Below are 20,197 nucleotides of genomic sequence, written 5' to 3' on the forward strand. Positions count from 1 at the left end.
TAACCTCGTTTAGCTTTTCACGCAGTAGTGTGAACATAGACTGAATATCGAAAGCTACCCTTTTGGTATTATTCTCGAAAAAGTTCAGAGGCTAATCCACCCAGTAATTAGGTCGGACACTTTACCGGTCGCCGTGCTTTTACATGTCGCCGTGCTGGCGAATGTAACGCCGAATCTTGTCCTGAAAGACGTCGTCCTCGTCCCGCCGCTCATCACCCTCCATGACGTACATATCGTCGTCCTCGTCCTCGTACGGATCGCGGGTGTCAAACTCCTCCTCGTCCGAGGCATTGGCGTTGCGGAACAAGTAGGCGTGGCGATCGTACTCGTCCTCGGAATCGACCTCATCTTCGGGGTAATCCGCCGTGTAGTGATTCTCGGCTATGCGCACATTCATGTCAGTAAATGAGTAGCAGAGCTTTGTTCGGTCCACAGACTTACCATTCTCGTCTTCATCATCGTCAAGATCCGAATCGTCGTCCTCGTTACCGTAAAACAGTTCCAAATCCTCTTGCGAATCGAACCTGAGCACACCAATCTGCTCGGGCGGAATCTCCGCCAGCACCGGTTTCGAAGGCGCGAGCTCGTACACCTCAATAACGTAGTCGTCGTCGCTCTCGTCGTCGTCTTCGCTTGCCTCCGTCATGGCTTCGTCGCCGCCATTGAGTTTCTTGACCATTTCCGGGTGGCGCTCGGCAAAGCGTTTGGCTGGCGCCTTGGGCTTAAAGCGTGAAGGCGACGCAACGGCGGACGGCGAGCGCGGCGGCTGCTGCGGCTGCTGCTTCTCCATAGCCTGGAGATTCAGCCCGATCTCGTGGAGAACCCATTGGTCCATGTCGGCCGCGATCTTGCTCATATCCTGCGTGGGAGCTGCGCCGGGCATGGGCTTGCGCTGCGGCTCTCCGCTAGGCGTCTCCGGCCCTGTCGTCGCCTCGGAGGCTGCACGCGAGGGAGGGGGGCGTTTGGCAAGTGGCTTCTTAGGCGCCGGCTTGTGGTCCTCCTTCATCTCAACATCAGCTGGCAGACCCTCCGTGGTCATCGTCGTCGGTGTGGTGCCGCCAGACGCCGTGGCGACCCGGCGTGCGCTCTTCTTCTTCCCCCGCTCCACGAACACGGCTGTCCCGTAGCGTCCCCGCTTAGAGACACCACCGGCCTTGAGTATAGTGCTGCCCCCAGGCGAACTCATGGCCGACCTGGACATGTGGAATCGTCTCGGCTCGGTGGCGGGGTTCTGAGGGCGTTGCGGATCGGAGGCGGTCTGCGGCAGGGGCTTCTGTGCATCGAGCTGGGTCCGTGGCAGCGGCGCCACTGCCGGTGCCTTTCCTGTCGGAAGAGCATGGCTGCTCGAGTGAGGTGGGCGATGCGGGCTCGAGGTCTCGTCACCGGGCTTCGACGTCTGGATGACCGGTATGGAGGGTTGCGATGGGTGCTGTGCTGCGGCGGCAGCGGCAGCGGATCTTGCGCTGGCTTTGGCGAGGCGCCTCTGGTAGACCCAGCTGCTGCCGGCTAGATGTCGTTTGGATCCCGGCTCGAGTTCTGTCTCCTATTAATTTGTCCGTCCGTTGATTGTAAAAAGGGAAGAGCGGTCGTACGAAGGTAGGTGACCGGAGCATCTTCATCGCCCCGCTTCCTCTTGATGTGGATCAGTTGAGGAGGGGCAGACATGATGGGCTAGAGAGAATAACAGAGACTGCGAAATCAGAAAAACGTAAGGAACGGGGGTGTTATCGGGGTCGTGAATGATTTCTTGTGAATGACGAGAAATAAATCAAGCGCTCAGAAGTTGCATAGACAGTTCCTGGATTAGACTGGATCTGTTGCGACGTTGCAATTCATGCAGTTCTGGTTGACGATGTTTTTTCTGGAAGGTGGATTTTTCTGGAAGCAGCCACTAAGGCACACGGCGACCACATGTCGAGCACACCTACCTTACCTAAGGTAGTGACAGTGCGCTAGGGGTAGAGCTGCGATAAGAAATCCTTATCGCAGTATCACGTCATTGGCCAAGAATCTCACCGCTTTCGGCAGAAAATACGCCGGTGCTGAGGATGGGGGAAATGGAAGCCCCGCCATTTCTGATCACGGTTGAGTTTCCCACCTTTTTTGAGCAGCACAAGCGTCAAGGTTCTAGATGCTGGATGAGATACGGCCAATTGAGCGTCTGAACTCATCCAGGGACGCTTCTCAAGCATCTTGAGTGCTATCATGTTGGTTTTTAAAAATTTCCAGATGACTGAGACATGGGGAGCTGGTCCCCGCTCTCGCTGAGCTTGATAACATTCGAAACCTCTGAAGCATCTACCCTTCCTCACTTGTCTAGCCTTTGGACAGGAGACGTTAGTTTGGAGTTTTGCACGCGACCACCTCATCCACCACGCCTGCGTATGGATCTCAAGGCAGTGGTGCTGAGATAGTAGGTCTATAGTGTTGATGTGTACTGCGGAGGTTTCGTAGGCTGCGACTTCGTTGATAAATAAACATTTGAGATGGAATTGTAGCTGATTACCAGAGAAATACCCATTCCACGGAGCTTGTTTGGCATGATGGAGGTGGCTGTTAGCTCAATGTCTGAAGTTGCCGTCCCGGTCTGGGCCAGGCCCTCCAGTTCCAACTTCATCCACTGGGACCCACGATCAGCTTACCTTAGCCCAGCGACTGTGGAGCAGCATGGCTCGTGCGGTGCTAGAAAGTCTCCGATACTTTGGAAACGGGAACAAACATAGCCAATGGCCATGTCCCAGCGACTCCCCTGCTCTCGGGATGCATCAGGGATGATGACGCACAAAGCATGCCGGCGCTGAGATGGAGCAGCTGGGTGGCCATTGACTGCGGTGCTGATAACCGCTACTTTATGCTGGGGCAATGATTTGCGGGAGCTTCAGGTCGCGCATTGAGCGTTGCGTCGGGAGCTAAACCGCCAACAAAACTTGGATCAAACGGGGGAGGAATGGGTAATGTTGGTGAAAGAGAGGAAGCGGCGATCTCATCTCATGCCTCAGCACGGGTTCCTACTTCTATGGTCCATTCTCGTCTCATCAGGGGCCAGCAATCGCCATGTGCCATACAAAATAGATGGTGCAATCCAGCTCAATTGCTGACAAGTCCGGGTCTTATTTCTCATAGCGTTGGAAGCCATGGCAAACAAAGTACCCGACTGCAGGTCGCAAACCAGATTGCATTCAAACTCGGGCAAGTAAGGAAGCTGAAAGTGAGCAAGTGCTTTGCCTCAACTTTTCCTACCACCTTAGAAGGCTTAGATAGCAATTAGCCTTCTCCATGACCTCGTCCTTCCCAACCTCTTTCCCAGTCTCCTTCCTCTCCGGCCGGCACACCCCAACCTTTGACATGGCACATACGACATACGGAATAATCATGCAATGAACCCCTCCTGTGCCGCAGCTTCCCTGTTCTGAGCTGCTGCACCTCCCACCCACCTCACCCAGAACAAGGTATCGGCTTCTTGATCTCTCTGCTGTCTGAGCTCCTCTCACCCAGCTCGAAGCATCTGCACGTTACGTTTCTCCTTCGGCCTCCGTATGGCCTTGCTGCAGTAAGCTCTACCCCATTCTCCTCGTACTCTTCCAAACCCCAATCAGCTCGTTCCCTCAAAGCCGTTTCACTCGCACAAAATACGCAGCCCCCGAATCTTCCTCGTTGGCGTCGTTGCGTGAAACACTCATCCGGAGACTCCACACTCCAGATTCCTCCCGTAGAATTGTCTCGCACCCTTTGGTGTTCTTCCATTTCTTTTTTTCCTTCACCAAAAGTCAATCCCATCACCTTTGACGCCTTCTTGCTTCCTACGACTAGCGCCGCATTTTAAGGTATCGCCCAGAGACAGCCGCATTCGTCAGCGTTGTTGCCCATCTCAACCCGCCACCCTCGCTGTGGGTTCCAAGGGAACGGCTTCCTTCTCTGCCATTTTCATCGAGTTTTCCTTCCCGAAAGGTTTCTCTTACCTGTGCTGACTTGAGCCGTGATAGAAGGGTAGCCGACGAAGAGAATCCACCTTTTCAAACGCTCGTCCTTGTGCGATTGAGTTGGCCGAGTGACGACGAGAGTTAAGCTACCCAACTTCAACCTACTTCGCCGCGGAGGCCGTCGTCGACAATGGTTTCCGTGACCATCACCTACAAGCAGCCCGGGACGCAGCCTCCCATCTTTGTCGCCGGCTCCTTCTCAAATCCAAAATGGGAGCCCCAGGAGATGGACTTCACCACCGAAGATGGTGGAGAACACACGTTCTACAAGAACATTGAAGTTCGGCCAAACACGCAGATCGAGTACAAGTTCCGTGTTGGTCTAGGGGACTGGTGGGTTCTTAACGAGACTGCAGCTATAGGTATGTTTGCCCCCAAGTTGCGCAATGCTGCGTTTTCAGCAAGCTCGTCTAACATGGAGGTAATCTACAGTCACCGACGGATCTGGCAATCGTAACAACCTCCTGACAGCACCTGCGTCTCAAGAGTTGAAGGAACTCAACGGTGTGAACGGCGACAGCCAACCTGCAAGCGAAAACGCCTCAACTTCCGAAGACGTGAACGCGTCAAAAGCTGCCAGAGAGCATACTGCTGCCCAGCTTGAGCCGAAAACAAAGCTCCAAGATTATCTCAAGGACGAGGAGCGGCAAAGACTTTCGTCGACCCCGATCGGCCAAGTTGCGGACACCGCCGCAGAGGTCGCTGATGCCGCCGAGAAACTTGACGCCGAGGTCGACATGTCTAGACTTGCAGCGCTCCCCAAGGGCGTGGAGCACCTTAAGGACGAGGAAAGGGGGCGTCTGTCTTCGACGCCGATTGAACAAGTTGCGAGCACTGCGGCTGAGGTTGCCGATTCTGCCCAGAAGCTAGACGCTGATGAGGTATGTGCCAAACAAGCGGCAGACTCATAATTGTAGAGCCATGACTGACAGTATGATAGGATCTTAAGGAAGAGGACTCGGACGACTGTCCTGCACCTTTATTCGCTCACGAAGCTCTTGGACCCTACGAGCCTTCAGCTGATGACGAAGATGAAATTCCAAAGGACTACGATCATCATGGCACTGTGGAGTACGATGTCGACGAGTATGACCTCAATGATCCCACCCTCGAGCGGTGGCCCTCTAACAGGGACGGAATCATCGATGCCGTGCGCAAGGTCGAGACTGGGCGCAACGAGGATCGGACTGCTTTCTATGGCGCGCCCATTTCACCTATAAATGGAACACGCCGGGCCAGTTCTGATCAATACTTCGATGAAGCTGTCCTTTCGTCTGGCCCCTCTAGTCCGGGCTCCACCAAGAGGCTGGAGCTTCCGCGAAAGTCACACGGCTCCATGGTCTCGGACAGATCACTCCTTTCTCTGGGATCAATCGCCGAAGAGGATAAGGAGACTCCGAATGCCGAGGAGGCCAATCGCGAGGATGAGGGCTTGGTCAGAGTTCCGAGCCCCGCGGTACGGCCAACGCCGCATGCTTTTACATCTCCCGGGAGTGATGATGACGAGGGAGTCGTTATGAAAGGCTCCAAATCCAGGAAAAGCTCAGAGTCGTCAAGCTCAGATTCACCTGCTGCCAACGGCCAGTCCAACGGCAAGCAGTCAAGGGATCTGTCGCCTAAGACTCGCCCCGCCGAGCCTTTGAGCCCTGCCATCCGCGTTGAGCCGCCCCAAGACAGAGCAAGCTCCAGTGTCAGTCAGGACGGCGAACTGGCAAGGGCTTCTGCTTCGAGCCCCGGCGGCGAGGCAACGACCTCCGGCCGCGATGGTGGCCACAAAGGCCAGCTCAAAAAGCGCGGGCCTGCATCGACCGAGCGTCCTGGAACCCCTTCCTCGATACACAGCGTCGCAGACAGCAAAGGAGGCTGGCTCCAGGCCTTCTTCCGCGTATTGTTCGTAGACTGGATTGGTGGACTGTTTAGCCGGTTGTTCGGCAGCAAGAGAAAGGCGTAAGGTCATCTCTCTATTCCGGTTCGCATAGCACAGTGGATCGGTTGCTCGTGTTCTTCTCATTACCTTTTCCTTTGTTTGTCATTATTCCTCACAATATCTGACAGGTTGACTTTTGTCCGCAGGATGCTGGCCACGAGCACGGCTGCCATCGTTGTAGGAGTTGCATGGTGGAAGTTCGCCATGGGCGGCGACTTGACCTGGCTTGAAGCATTGATCTGATGGGTCACACAGAGATGGGAAGGGTGTGTGCGGGCCGAAATTGCAAAGCACCGGAGGTTGCAGTCAGAACAAAACAACTTTTGATTTGTACAATTAGGTAATGGGGTGTGGAAAGTATCGTTATGGAGGACGATGAATCGATTACCAACAGCGGAAGTGGTGGATAACAGCGGAAAACAGAAGTTGCGTTGAGAGAGAGCATCAAAACAGACATTGATATTTGATGAATTTGACGCCGAGACACCTTTGTTCTGTCCAGGTTGCCTCTCCGGGAACCATCGCTTGCTTGCCTGCCGGCTCGCTGTATGTGACATACATTTATACGGGATCGGTCAGAACACAGCCTGTCTTCTTAAATCACTCTCCAAATGGCACCGGCTCTCTGGGTATCTCTGCCGCGGCCGTCGTCTCCCTCTCTGTTCATCTTCTTAATCCACTCGTTCTCCCTCTCCACCGCCGCTGCCTCGATTTCTTCCATGACGGCCAGCTCGTCGAGCATGTCCCTGACGAGACTGCTGCATCCGTCCAACATGCGCTTCAAGCTCGACGCTTGTGTCGTGGTAGTACTAGCGGCCGCGTCCTCGTCATCATCACCGCGATACTCTAGCTCCCTGAGCTGCGCATCCCACCCCTCGAGACGCCTTACCAACGCCGCGGCGTCGTCTTTCCACCGCGCGTCGAGGCCGCCGCCGAAACGGACGTCCGCGTTGTCGTCTAGGAGGGCGGAGGGGTCGGCGCCGTCTTCTGCGCGGGCGCGGGCGGCTTCGAGGTCGGCGAGGGAAGAGGCCCAGCGCTCGAAGGCGCGGACGAGGCGGTGGTGTTTTCCGCCTGGGTCGTCGAGGGACCAGAGGGATGTGAGGAGGGCGTCTAGGCGCTGGACGCGGTCTTCCAGCGGCAGGGACGATGTTACTGCCTTGCCGCTTTTGCCAGCGGATGCTCCCCAGCTGCTTAGGGCTGCGAGGTTACGGCGCTCCGCGGCGTCGGATTCGAGGGCTGCGAGGCTTCTTGCCGAGGCCGCGAGGTCGGCGTGGCGCGCGGCGAGTTTGGAGCGGGCGCTGGCGTGCCATTGGGACGTGACCTGCGGCAGGTCGCGGTGGAGGAGGTGGAGCTGGAGGAGCTCTGTTTGGAGGCGGGAGGTCTCTGCCGTGAGGGCGATGTTGGCGGGGAGCTTTGACGGGGACGGGGCGGCGAGGTAGGTTGCCGTCAGGGGTTTTGGGGCGAGGGATTTGGCGGGGGAGTAGTGTTGTTGCAAGGTCGAGAAGGCTGGGCGGAGGACTGGTTTTGTGGTTCTGGGTGGTGAGGTTGGGGAGGGGTGTCGTTGTTGGGCTTGTTGGCGGGCGAGGTGTGGTGGTGCTGTTGTTGCTGCTTGGTGGGATGGTGGTGGTTTTTGAGGTTGTTTGAGGGGTTGGCGGGTTGGTGCTGTTGTTGTGCTGCCTGCTCGGGCTGTGCGCGTTGATGTTGTGGTTGTTGCGGAGGAGAGGGAGGATACGGACGGTTTCGAGGAGAGGCGGTCTGTTGCTGAGGGGGGACGGGGTCTTGTGGTCGTGGATGCTGTCGAGGATGGGTAGGAAGACGTCGGAGGTGCGCCGTATAGGGACGTCGGGCGTGATCTCGGTGCGGCGCCAGTGGCCCCGGTAGACGACGTCTGGCTTGGGGGTCGGAGGACGGTGCTGTTGTTCAGGGTCGCGACGCTCCTTGCGCGCGCGTGGCCCTTTGTTGGACTCCCAGCTCCTACCGCTGTTGCTGCTGCTCCTGTCGAAGTCGTCGTTGGTGCACCGGCGCGTCTCGAGGATGGTAGACCGCCCGAGGTCGTCGGTCTCGCTGTCGTAGGCGTCGACGGTCCGGAACCAGCGCCGGTTCTACCTGCAGCAGCATTGGATGACGAGACGAGGCTGAGGTTGCTCGTCGAGGCGTTTGCGGGATATCGCGTCCGTGTCAGTCCCGGTTCCCTCGTCGAAGTCGTCCTCGTAAGGCCCGAGAGCGCGCTTGTCCTGCTTAAAGGGGCGCTTATTGGTCCCGAGCTAGCTAGTCCTCCTCCTGCTCCAGCACCTGCTACCACATCTCTTTGTCTCGTCGAAATCGACGTTGTCACGGACGCTGGTTGGCGCGTCGAAGAGCTTCTACTCAGCAACGACGATAAGGGGTTCGGCCTCTTCTTCTTGGGCGCCTCGGAGGCGGTTGTGGCCGCCGCCGCTGTACTGCTCGCGACGCTGGCGCCGGAGACGGTGCGTGTTGTGGGACGTGTTGCGGCGAGGGACCGGGGCGCGGGTAGTCTACTCGGGGATACGGGGCGGTGGGATGTGGACGCCGACGCTGATGGCGCTGCTGCTGCTCCTCCTGTGGTCGAGCTCGCGGGGCCTCTAGCTGCCGTGATTGAAGCCGAGGAGGATACGGAGGTTGCGGTCGTAGGGGGAAGATCGGTCGAGGAGCCCTGCGTTGGCTTTCGCAGGGAGCGGGTGCGGGCTAGCGACGAGGACATGACTACGCCGGGGTCTCTGATATGTGTGTGGTGACCATGCGGTTCTGGAGGTCGGTGGTTCTCTCCCGATGCTCGATGGTCCCGCTGGTCTCGGCGCGAGTCGCGGCCGGGTTTCAAGGTCTCTGCGGGGACCCCGCGCTCGCGGTCGGTTGTTCGGTCAATTGGTGAGTTAGCGAAAGAGTCGCCAATGCGAGATCGATGAGGGTCGCAGCGAAATCGGTGGGTATCTTCGCCAAAGGGCCGCCGGGTTCGCGATGTTGATGTTGATTTTCGACGTCAGGGGCCGCGCCTTACGGTTTCTTTGCGGTGTGGGGGTTGCTAGGGGCCCGGGCGACGGTGGGGGGCCGATGATGGGTGAGGATCAGGACCAGGTTCAGATGGGAGTTTGCATTAAGATAGAACGGTACTTATGGCTAATGGTTAGACCTGGCCACAACAAAAGTATTGCAGTAGCGGGCCGGTCCAGCCACCGCCCTGCAGGACTCCAAGGAGTCTTCTAGCGCCGGCGCTTGGATCTCCTCGACTCCAACGTCGGCGGGCTGAGCCGAACAGTGGCACCCCGTCTGTTCGCGAATCTCAGCTGGTGTCTTTTTATTTCCTTCCGTCTATTTTCTCCGATGAGACCCCTCCCTACCAGTCTGTATGGATACTCCGTACTTCGTAACAGCCCTCGTGTGTCCGCCAACGCGATGCAGTCATTTCCGGTACATCCGGTAAATAACTCAACCTGCCTGGTTTCTCCCCCCTTCTCGCTGAACGTCGTGCCCCGACACATTTGCAGATGGGCAAGTCGAGGAAACAGTTCCTGCGCGTCTTTGCTTATTACACGAAGCGTTGCGCTTCTCGTTGGTGTGTCTCTGAGTTCTGGGACGTGTGTAGCACCACAGTTCACCGCATATACGAGCTTGAAGATCTTTACTTTGAATTTCCTTTTCTTCTTTTTTGAAAAAAGTAGTCGGGCTTCAATTCCGGCTCTCTGAGAGCCCACCCTTCCAAAATCTGGAGTTAACCTGTCTTTCCCCATTTGCCTGTATTGTCCTTTCTCGTTATCATGCTTCGTTTTCGTATGCTCAGAGCTTGCATCAAGCAAGTAGTAGTAGTAGTAGTGATCCCTTCCAACAAACAAGAAAAATGTGCGCGTGACCCTTTTCCATCCTTTTCCCTGGGGGCCACGACTTCCTATAGACAAACATTGGTATCTTGGGGGCGAGAAGGGGTATCAACCAATCGACCTCTCTATCTAATCCCGCAATGCAGAAAGTTGATCATTTCCCCTTGGTGACGAAGATCCGTGAAAGTCCGGCCGCCGGGGAAAATGTTGAAAAACCGCTTGGAAGTGAAAATGACCATGTGATTTCCCTATGCCAAGCAAACAAGAAGAGAATTGGAAAAATGTGAATTTGAAAGCAATCAGGCTGTGACTGATTGCTGGTTCTGTTGCTGTTGTTGAGCGTCTGTACGCTGCTCTTCCTTCTCGGGGGCCTCGATGCCAGCTGCCGTGGGAGGACGCTCCTGGGAGCCGCCGCTCTGAGGGTTGCCCTCCAAGTGAGCCATAAGCTTCCGGAGGTCTCTGCGGTTGCTGTTGAAAATTTGCAGGCAGGAAGCGCACATGCGTACGTAGCAGAACTGGCACTTGTAACGATCCTCGGTATCGGCCTTGCCGCACGTCTGGCATGTTAGGGCGTAGTTGCGGTTGCGAGTTCGGTCCATGGTGCGGTGCTTGACGTAGCAATCGAGCATGCTCTCTTTTAACGGCAGAGCCTTGTAGATCATGCCGGGGCTCGGAGGCTCGGAACCCTGCATGGGGAAGAACGACGCGCGAGGGTCGGCAGGCGGCAGGTCCTTGACCTTGAGCTCGCGGTACTCGACGGGTTCTTGGTTGGGGCGCTGATCTCTCGAGGCAGGTCGCATATCTCCCTGCGCGAATCCGGGTGCTGGCGCATAGGGTACATACTCCCGCTGCTGCTGCTGCTGCTGCTGCTTGTTGGAGGCGGCCCGAGGCGGCAGCTGGTTCTGAGGATCGGGACTAACAGGGCTGACTGCAAAGTCTCTCGTGATTGTCGGGGGAGCCTCGTTGCTGGTCACAGGCCCATCTGCGCGCATTTGAGGCAAGCTTTGAGCGTTGTGTAAGTTGCGGGCCGTGACCGCTTTGCGGGGGATAGGAGGCTTGGACTCGTTCGATTGCTCGCGGCCAGGCTCGGGAGAGGAAGCGGGTGAGACGGGCGATACGATTGTTTCGACAACCGGCGTTTTGACGTCTTCCTTCTCATAATCGGGAGTCGGCAGGCGTTGAGTTGGCGAGAGCGCAGTGTCGCTATGAGACGTTCCCACATTTGCGCCATTTTGACCATCGCGCAAATGATGGACTTTCTCCTTCAACCGCGAGACCTCTTGGCCCATGTTGTTCGTCTGAGCCGCCTGACTTTGAGAGGGAACTGGGCGAATATTTCTGCCGGGAAGATTTGACGTGCTGCGAGGAGGAAATTGTTGCTGCTGGGCCGGAGGAGGAGTTGCTGTGTAAGATGATTGCGCGGTGTTGGGCTGAGAAGAAGCAGCGGTTGACCCGTGGCTGACTGTTAGGTGTAGATCTGGCACCTCTATATTACGATCAGATTTTACGGATCTCCTCCTCCATAGTGGTCGCTGCTGTTGCTGAGGCGATGCTGCCGATACATAGCTTGTCGGGCTGCCAGCAGTCGGGGCGGGTGCCGAGTTGACCGGAGCGGCGCCGGCCTGCTCATTGTAGTAGGCCGGGTGAGGTGGTAGGCCCTTGTTGGATGTGAACTTTTGTGCGCCGTAGTGGTCATTGTCACCGGATGACAACGAGGTTGGCGTCAAAATCTTGTTTTCCCTTGTCCCATACTGTTCAGAGTTGTATGCCTGGCTCGAATCTCTCTGACTTGCGCTTCCATCCGGCGACATGATGAGGGATTCCCCTGAGCTTCTTGAATAGGCCGAGAGCAGACTGCCGATGGAGTTCCTTTCGTCCTCGGGAGAATACTGCTCTTGCTGCTTCTGCTGGTTCGCCGGGGCGGAGGGCGGTGGTGCTTGCTTTGCAACTGGGCGGCGAGGTATATGTACCGGGGGCAACGCTTTTGTCTCGAGAGGAGGGAGGGGAGGGAGAGACTGGTTGAGGGGTTGCGGTGGTGGAAGCGGTCTGTCTGACATGGCGAATGTCTTCGTCTTCTTGGACGGGAGGGGAGGAACGGGAGGTATCGAAGGGAGCTGCTTAGAGTTGGGAAGAGATTCGGCCTTTGGAGACGGAGGGGTGGGTAGGGCTTTTGAGAAGCGGGATCTTCCCTTGCGACTGTGAGAACGGAGGAAGTCCATTTTGAACGAGGGCCCCCGGATGGGATGGCGGTGGGTTACCCTATAATTGGGATGACGGCGCAGTATCCGTACTGCGTACTCCGTTACCCCTTCCCCTTTGCTACCTTGCCTCACTTCTCTTTGGCTTGACTGCGGATGTAGTTTTTGGTCTGCTTAGACTCTCACCAATCGGCTGGCTAGAGGAAATCACCAAGGAGGTAGGGCCAGGGGGGATTAAGGCACCGGAAGCTGACCACGGAGGGCTGGTGGGACTCGAGAACGTGGGACGACGGTTTGAACAGGTTGATTGGAGCGATGAAGTTCGAGGGGTGGGTTTGCCTTTGCCACGACGTTGAGTATTTTCAGTGCCGCAGTGTTGCGATGCTAGGAGAAACAAGCATCAAGGGTCTTGAGAATTGAGGAGTAGGGAGGAGTAGACGAGGATTCCGCGACGAGGACCGCAGCATATGCCTGTAGGATAAGGAGTACCTTGGTAAGGAGAAAGAAGAAACTTGAGAGGAGTGTCCAGGAGTTGGTTGGATAAGAATGTAACTTGACGGGGTGGCAGAAGCAGAACAATGAGTGAATGACACCGGAAGAGATGGGAGACGGAAGAGAGAGTACAGGGTAATAGGTGAGGTGGTAAGGAAGTGTAGTGCGTAGTGCGTAGTGTGTAGAGGGGGGGGGGAGGGGGGTGTAAGTTCGGCTTCAAGTTTAAAGCTGGCAGCCACGGAGAACCCTGCGACGGGGCCGGGTGTCTGAACATTGACCTTGTCTTCCCTCTCTCTGTGGTTGGGAAGTTGGGAAAGTTGGGATGGGATTGACAAGGATGTCATCGATATGTTCAAGGTGGAAAAGTACCTTGTGGATTGCCCACCTCGTCAGCAATGCAAAAAGGCACTGGACCTCAGATGCGTTAGTACCAAGGGGTCCGGATACGCGGCGTGCCTAACATGTAGGTGTGTCTACCATGGTATCTGCCTGCCTACCTTTACTAGGTACCTAAGGTAAGCACCAAAGGTCACCTCAATAATTGGACGGAAGACATGCTGGGTGAAGTATCTTGAGTGTGTTGTCAGCAGCCAAAAGCTACTTAGGTAACTACTTGAAGTACCTTAGGTAAGGTAAAGCATCGCAATCCTTCCATTTACTTCGCGACAAAAGGCACTATTTTATTTTTGCTAGCGTGCCTGCCTGCCTGGACGACTACGGCACCGTGGCACCACAATGTCCGTCATTGGCTCCGTCAGACTGGATCCGGCCCTCCCATCTCAAAGTGCGGAGCAATTGGCAGTTGCAACCCTCCTCAGCGTCCCAGCAGACATCGGCAGCCCTGCAATGAAAGCAGGCATTGCAAGCAGGATTCAGGAACAGAACAACACTTGCCGGGGTTGTTCGGGGCTGGGTTATTCTTTGGGGGCTGGCTTGTGCGTGCACACTGGCAGTCTGGCAGCACTGCTTGGCCGGCTGGGGCTGGTGGAGTGGCGGCTCGCAGTTGTCTTGACACGTCCATGTACCCCACCATCAATTTCACTATGGACAACGACTTTGACAGCGCACCCACCTCAAGGTAACCACCTCACCAGCCCACCACCATCGGCACCTGCATCATCAACCTACCTCTACTCACGGGCAACGGAGGCCGAGACGGGGCCACCTCTTCAGGCTTCAGCTGTCAATGTCAATCCCTCCCATGCGCAATCCGGGCTGTGCTTACTCTCCAGACTCCAAAGCGCACTACTTCGTACCGCTACCACGAGTCTACGACTACGAATCACTCAGCAACACAACAGCCAGCCACTCTTCTCTCACAATCGGCCTCTTCCCGAACGCATCCATTCTCTCGAGCGAATACCTACAGTCTGCGTTTACGCGACCCAAAAGCCCACTGGCTTTCGCTTTCACGCACATGCGCATGCGGCTCCTGATTCAATCCCATCTTTAATCTTATCCTGCATGCCTCGGTCGCGGCAGCTTCGAGACATTAATCAGAAGACAAGACAGGCGTGCCTCCAACACACCACTCGACCACTACCCCTGCCCTCTTCGTCACCAATGACCACTCGTCCCCAATTCCCATCTCGATTGTTAGTAGGCTGTTTCAGCCCGCTGATGGAGGGGACTGCCAGTATTCCTTCGACCCAGGCCCGCGTTTAATCACTACGGATCGTACATCCCAATGGCCGAGAATGCATCTTGTTACGAGTTGACTGTACAACATGGGCTTCTCCTCACTCCTTCGTTCTCAACTTCTGAAGGGTTCGCCAAATGACGCCATGGCCTCGTTCGTCAGCTGTCCACAGAGTCCAAATGGCGAGGCCAGCCGAGTATCCAAGATGAGGTACCTACAGGACCCCTACGACAAGAATCCCATCTCCCTCATCCGATGATTTGTTCCGGCGTATCTGTACGACAATTCGTTTGCGGCGCGTATATGGATACGTCCTCCATGATGCTCGTGATGGATGGCACCCTACCTGCGCCTCAGCCGCCATGCCGCGTGTTGAGGCGACATGCACCTCGTTTCGCACTTGGCTCGAGTCGGTATCGGCATCGCTACCAGAACGCTCGATTTCTTCTGTGCTACCGTGGCTACCTACCTATCCATGCTATTATGTGCGCCATCACGAACGATTCCCTCAAAGAAACAGAGGATTGCACTCAAGCTAAACTACCGGTGGGCCGCCGTTTCTGCCCGCAACGCCTGTTTGCGAAATCGAAATTACCTTACTAGCATCATGGCCTGTCCAGTGGGACGTGGGACCTAATGGAATGCACCGTTGCAGACTCGAAGCAGGGAGAACTGAGGTCACAAAAGTCACCAATCGCAGCCCACGCACCGTCTCGTTGAAGCTGAACAGAGGCCGCCGTCCAGCCACCCTCGACGTGGCAGAGGTTAAACCCGCATGATGTCTCGCCCGTGCGTAGACATAGCGCGACGCACGCGATTAGACCATTACGATCTCGAGCTCTAGCCTTGCAATCTGTCAACTAACTGTGCCTTCTAGACCGTGTACGATCATTGACAGCTGGTCTGCGTTCGCCGCTCGCGTTGCTAGGTCCGCCGCCATGAACGCCCATTCACAGGAAATCGTAGCGACCCGAGCCTGCCATATAGCGATCTGCATCAGGGAAGCCAACCAGACTTCAGAGCCTTACGGCTGCTGGGTCGAGGGCGGAGTCACATCTCACGTTCAAATCCCCGTCCGGCATCAGAGATATGTGGGTGCCTTGCGGCTCGCTAAGCCCAGGAGCCCGCGCTGCCCGCGTCCCCCCTGACGCGGGATCGGTTCAGCAAAGACGACGTGAAATCCAAGTCTGATGAACATCGGATCAGACCCCCTGAGAGCTGCGCCTGGTGTCGAAAGAGTATACTGCGGCTGCAAAACTGGCTTTATTACCGGAGTAGTGCCCCGGAGGGAACCCTACGTGAGTGCCTACACATAACAGCGCAATGCCCTTGTCGCTCGCATGAACAGCAGGTTTGAGCCATTTTGAGTTCCTCGGTCATCCGAGTCTCACACGCCTGCTCCTGGGATGACCTTGCAAGCACTTCAGACCGAGGGGTGCCGTGCCTCCGCCGGGCTTCCCCTGTGGCCTGTGCCCCCCCTTGAACGCCAGAGGGCTTTTTTGATGACGACAAGTTGTCCAACTCCAGTCTCCCGCCTTGCAGACGCACAAAGTTGGGACGACATAAGGGGTCTGATGTGCCATGGTCGCACTGCGTACCACTCTGCCATCCGTCGACCTTTGACTATTGAAAGCTTACATTCGCGAGGAGGAGTGTTGGATCGTGAGACGACATCGACTGGAACCTATTCAAAGATGTGGTACAGCACACGAGAATCGCCGACGCTATTCCAAAGTACTTCCCACGCTGTCAGGTACTCCGCACTCAATGAGTCGATTCGAATGAGACAAGTGGCCGTTTGATTGAGGAGCGACATCCGCGGGCTTGGCACGAAAAAGGACGCATTGCAGCGGACCAACGACAAAGGCCTTGTTCCTGTTGGTCCAAGTCTAGCCCGCCCTCGAATGGTTCGCATCGCAGCACGCAGGTTACGTTCTTGCGGGAACCCGCATTGCGGAAAATATAGATTAACATTAAAATGACTTTTGGGGCAGCCTTTGTGGAAGGATGGAGCAGAGACGCGACGGTTTGTTTCACACCGGCAGGATTTTTAAGATGAGATTCGATCCGTCCCCATTCCACATCATGGTGAGCTCCCTCGGTCACACACTCACACTACAGTTCATTGATCTCTCTGGCGCTGCTTACCTACTCTGCCGGTCGATTGATTTGATTAACGAGGTGACTGGTCAGTTGATGTCCGGGAAGCTCGGGGCGATTCGGTCGAAGGCCGGGCGATATGAGGAGTTTTTCCCCTACGAGGTTATGGGTTTTGGGAGCAGTGAAGCGGGTGAACGGGTTGCCAAGCACACCAGGCCGACTTGATCTCCGACGCCGTTACATTTCCACCTTACCGGCTAACAACCCTGGTTCCGTCACAGTCTGGCCCGGTGGCCGTGTCTTCGCATTCTTGTTTTTTTGGTTCGCCGTTGTCGATGAAGGTTTCGCATCGAGGACTTGACTGCAGAAAGTCTCTGTTCCAGTATGACCTGGATCCGAACCAAATCACGAACTAGGGTTCAGATCAACATCTCTTTTGCTGTCTTGATTTTTGTTTGTAGGACTCGGGACGGGAGACAATTTGAGCCAAAATGCTCTTCAGGCTCCACTCTTGAAGAGACTTTTGCGATCACGTGCTTCGCTGCGGGAGTGTCGTCAGAGGCGATAAGGCCCGGCCTGGGCTTATCGGGCGGCCAACCATCCGATGAGGACCCCGACAGAAACGGAGCTTAACTGTATGCAGGAGGCAGATTAGAAATCCTCGTCGGCCACAATGCGAAAGTCGGAGAGATAGCGGGGGAGAGATAGGGAAAATCAATTGACTTCATAAACGACCGGCAATTGGTATTGTCTATCCTGTTCTTAGAGCGATTTCAACGTTTTGGCAAAAGGGGGGAAAGACAGCAGAAGTCTCGCCAGTAATTTCCATCAGGTTCCCAAAGCACAGCAGCAGCATTAGTCTCGGCCGTTACTTCGTTTCCGCAAAGATGACCGGCTCCGTCAATGGCACCTCCGTTCCGACGGAGACGTCGCCGCTACTGCGCAACTCCGACTCGGAGGCGGCCAATGGCAACGGCAACGGCACCGTCAACACCGGCGGTCAGCAGAACGGCGCTACGGCCGCTGCCGCCGACACTGACGCCGATGAGAATCGGGACGGCAACCCGGAGATGGCCAAGAAGATGCACTTTCTTCTTCCGGCCGTCGGCATCGGCGTAGGTTCCACTCCAGCCCGGGTCCCTTCCTCGGCGCAAGGCCTCCGGCAGCGGCTCAGGTCGACCGCTCAGAACTCGGCAGGGACTAACTAGTGTTTTTCTAGATCTATCTCTGCGCTGTCGACCAGCTGCTCACCGTAGCGACGTACGCCAAGATTGGGAGCGAGCTTCATGCGCTGAATTATACGAGCTGGCTCGCAACATCGTGAGTAACACGCCCTCCCTCACCCTCAGAGACTCTCATCTCATCCGGCTTCATGCCCAATGTAAGACAACGAAGAGCGAAGTGCTAACATGATGCCCACAGCTACTACATCACCCTAACCAGCTTCCAACCCCTCTACGGCAAACTCAGCGACATCTTCGGCCGCAAAGAGTGCCTCCTCTTCGCTTACACAGTCTTCGCCCTCGGCTCTCTGGGCTGCGGCCTAGCACAGTCCTTCACCCAGCTCTGCGTCGCCCGCGCCATAGCCGGCATTGGCGGCGGCGGCATGAACAGCGTTGTCGCCATCCTCCTCAGCGACATCGTCCCGCTCCGCGACCGCGGCGTCTGGCAAGGGTACCTCAACATCATCTTCGCCGCCGGCACCTCCACCGGCGCGCCCCTCGGCGGCCTCCTCGCAGACTCGGTCGGCTGGCGCTGGTCCTTCACGGGCCAGGTCCCGCTCTGCGTACTCGCGTTCCTGGCGGTGTACTTTGTCCTCGACGTGCCCAAGACGGACCACGCGCACTGGCGCGAAAAGGTGAAGCGCATCGACTTCCTCGGCGCCGCTACCCTCGTCGCCGCCGTCGTGGCCCTGCTCGTGGGCCTGGATTCGGGCTCGAACAACGGATGGTCGAGCAAGCTTACCGTCGCCGCGCTCGCCGCCACGCCCGTCCTGTTCTCCGTCTTTGTGTACGTCGAGATGCGCGTCGCGTCGCACCCCTTTGCGCCGGGCCACATCATCTTTGACCGCTCGCTGTTCGCGTGCTACCTCGCAAACTTCTTCGGCATAGCGGGCCACATCGCCTCCATCTTCTTCATCCCGCTCTTCTTCCAGGCCGTGCAGGGCGCCTCGGCCACCCTCGCGGGCGCGGCGCTCGTGCCGGCCATGATCACCTCCGTCACGGCGAGCGTCAGCTCGGGCTACTTTATGAAGCGCAAAGGCCGGTACTACACCCTCACGGTGCTCGCCTACGGTCTCATGGTCGTCGCGGTAGCTCCCACGGTCGCGGCGCTGTACTTGCGCTCCTCGGCGGGCGTGGTGGGCGGCATGGCGCTGCTCGCGCTCGGCGGCGGCGCGGGCATCACGACGACGCTGGTGGCGCTGCTGGCCAACGCCGCGTCCCGGGATTCCGCGGTGGTGGTGGCGTGCTCGTACCTGTTCCGGAGCCTGGGGTCGAGCATCGGGATCAGTGTGTGCTCGTCTGTGCTGCAGCAGGTGCTGCGGACGCAGCTGGCGGCGCGGCTGCGGGACGGGGACGAGGCGAGGCGCGTTGAGGAGCGGGTTCGGGAGAGTTTGGATTATATTCGGGAGCTGCCGCCTGCTGTTGCCGGGGAGGTGAGGGCGAGTTATCAGGTTGCGACGTTGGGGGCCATGGTGCCTGTGGCGGCGTTGCTTGTGCTTGCTTTTTTGAGTACGTTTTTTATCAAGGAGAAGGCTTTGGGGAAGAAGTAGAGAGTGTGAGGGAGAGGAGTTGGGAGAGAGGATTTTTCTCTCTTGGGGTGGAAGGTTCACTGCGAGATGTAGATCTGCGATCTGGTGTCATCTATACACTCATGAGGTAGATTCTGTTGTGATACAAACTTTACGGAGAGGTAAGAGGTTTGCTGTACACTTACCGACTGGACATATCTCCTCTGCGCAACGTAATGAATGGGTCGGCTTGGAAGCGCGTTCGTATCCTGTATATCAATACCTCATGCAGAGGTCTTGAACTCAAGACCTAATCTCTTAAAGTGGCAAATTGCCACGCACTTCAGCGTGAAGAACAGAGCTTGCAGGCCAACACCTGTGGCTTGAAGCCGGCACTGAGGGACAGATGAGAATGGTGTCACGGAGAGAGAATACAGAGTATGTTTTCATGCCATGATTTGTGTGTGGAATTTGCAGCTGTGCCTTTTTCCTCTCCCTCTCAAGTTGACTTGTACGGCTTTCATATCTGTATAATATGAATACCGGGCCGGGTAAGGTGGCTGGGTAGTCATTGTGTGGGAGGAATCTGCTGGGAGACTCATTTTTACCGTACATAAGCCCCATTCAGAGGTATCTCGGATTCAAGTCTGAAAAGACAAATCCCGCGGGCTTTCGGGCTGGTCCGTGAGCACGTGCTTCTTGACGGGTGAGAAGCAGACGGACGATGATGTCGCTGGTTTCTAGCCAAATCGCTAGTTGACTGGCTGGAGCGACGAGCCAGTAGAAAGATGGTAAGGTTCTAAAGCTCTATATATCCTGCTCTTCTCATACCAATGCCCGTATATGTTTTATTCTCATTTGAAAATCCTCTGAGTGAGAGAAAGGAGGACAGAGAATGGTCATGTTACTATATAGATCTTAAAGTCTATAAATTCCCTAAGAAGAAGTCTGTCTGCCAAAAGAGATGCCATCGCTAAAAGCATAGACTTCCAAAAAGAGATATCTCTGGCCTAGGCTCTTGGGAATTCTTTGAGCGGATGAGTTTGCTGCTTAATTTCGAGGGTTCTTAGACGCGCCCAATTCGTGTGTTACTAAGTCGGTTGATCGATAGCTTAGGTTTGAGTGCTTCGTTTTCTGCATAGACTAAGTAGTGTAAGCACCCAACTTCCGATACCACTAAGGTAATCAGCGCGGCAAGGATTAGTTCTTGGTGAGTCTGTTGAAGAGGTTCATAAGAAAGCTAGGCTTCTTTTCACTGAAGCAGATACGCAGCGCCTTCTAAGCAGAGAAAGGGCGA

General features: G+C 56.2%; 8 protein-coding genes across 8 annotated transcripts; 3 read left to right on the plus strand and 5 right to left on the minus strand.

Annotated features, from left to right (window-relative positions):
* Positions 1-139: 139 nt before the first annotated feature.
* CLUP02_03860 (uncharacterized protein) lies at positions 140-1,665 on the minus strand (the record flags this gene model as incomplete). The annotated part of the gene is made up of 3 exons (XM_049282877.1): positions 140-381; positions 442-1,543; positions 1,606-1,665. The coding sequence occupies 3 exons, from the start codon at positions 1,663-1,665 to the stop codon at positions 140-142; spliced, it is 1,404 nt and encodes a 467-aa protein (XP_049140020.1).
* Positions 1,666-1,803: 138 nt separating this feature from the next.
* Positions 1,804-2,207, minus strand: CLUP02_03861 (uncharacterized protein; the record flags this gene model as incomplete). Its single annotated transcript, XM_049282878.1, has 2 exons — positions 1,804-1,891; positions 2,017-2,207. 2 exons carry the CDS (start codon positions 2,205-2,207, stop codon positions 1,804-1,806), a joined length of 279 nt encoding a protein of 92 aa, XP_049140021.1.
* A 1,903-nt stretch (positions 2,208-4,110) lies between these two features.
* Positions 4,111-6,150, plus strand: CLUP02_03862 (uncharacterized protein; the record flags this gene model as incomplete). The annotated part of the gene is made up of 4 exons (XM_049282879.1): positions 4,111-4,342; positions 4,413-4,861; positions 4,921-5,927; positions 6,054-6,150. The coding sequence occupies 4 exons, from the start codon at positions 4,111-4,113 to the stop codon at positions 6,148-6,150; spliced, it is 1,785 nt and encodes a 594-aa protein (XP_049140022.1).
* Positions 6,151-6,502: 352 nt separating this feature from the next.
* On the minus strand, positions 6,503-8,629 carry CLUP02_03863 (uncharacterized protein; the record flags this gene model as incomplete). The annotated part of the gene is made up of 3 exons (XM_049282880.1): positions 6,503-7,512; positions 7,640-7,971; positions 8,034-8,629. The coding sequence occupies 3 exons, from the start codon at positions 8,627-8,629 to the stop codon at positions 6,503-6,505; spliced, it is 1,938 nt and encodes a 645-aa protein (XP_049140023.1).
* Positions 8,630-10,039: 1,410 nt separating this feature from the next.
* CLUP02_03864 (uncharacterized protein) lies at positions 10,040-11,959 on the minus strand (the record flags this gene model as incomplete). Its single annotated transcript, XM_049282881.1, has 1 exon — positions 10,040-11,959. One exon carries the CDS (start codon positions 11,957-11,959, stop codon positions 10,040-10,042), a length of 1,920 nt encoding a protein of 639 aa, XP_049140024.1.
* A 213-nt stretch (positions 11,960-12,172) lies between these two features.
* CLUP02_03865 (uncharacterized protein) lies at positions 12,173-12,986 on the minus strand (the record flags this gene model as incomplete). Its single annotated transcript, XM_049282882.1, has 5 exons — positions 12,173-12,322; positions 12,378-12,490; positions 12,549-12,799; positions 12,862-12,903; positions 12,964-12,986. The coding sequence occupies 5 exons, from the start codon at positions 12,984-12,986 to the stop codon at positions 12,173-12,175; spliced, it is 579 nt and encodes a 192-aa protein (XP_049140025.1).
* Positions 12,987-13,165: 179 nt separating this feature from the next.
* CLUP02_03866 (uncharacterized protein) lies at positions 13,166-16,802 on the plus strand (the record flags this gene model as incomplete). Its single annotated transcript, XM_049282883.1, has 13 exons — positions 13,166-14,025; positions 14,084-14,150; positions 14,232-14,615; positions 14,690-14,824; positions 14,891-15,160; positions 15,190-15,367; positions 15,428-15,538; positions 15,597-15,822; positions 15,877-15,976; positions 16,036-16,095; positions 16,191-16,359; positions 16,385-16,490; positions 16,553-16,802. 13 exons carry the CDS (start codon positions 13,166-13,168, stop codon positions 16,800-16,802), a joined length of 2,916 nt encoding a protein of 971 aa, XP_049140026.1.
* A 254-nt stretch (positions 16,803-17,056) lies between these two features.
* Positions 17,057-18,942, plus strand: CLUP02_03867 (major facilitator superfamily transporter; the record flags this gene model as incomplete). Its single annotated transcript, XM_049282884.1, has 3 exons — positions 17,057-17,305; positions 17,389-17,489; positions 17,592-18,942. The coding sequence occupies 3 exons, from the start codon at positions 17,057-17,059 to the stop codon at positions 18,940-18,942; spliced, it is 1,701 nt and encodes a 566-aa protein (XP_049140027.1).
* Positions 18,943-20,197: the final 1,255 nt, after the last annotated feature.

Source organism: Colletotrichum lupini, chromosome 2, assembly GCF_023278565.1.
Source record: "Colletotrichum lupini chromosome 2, complete sequence".
Taxonomy (NCBI): Eukaryota; Fungi; Ascomycota; class Sordariomycetes; order Glomerellales; family Glomerellaceae; genus Colletotrichum; species Colletotrichum lupini.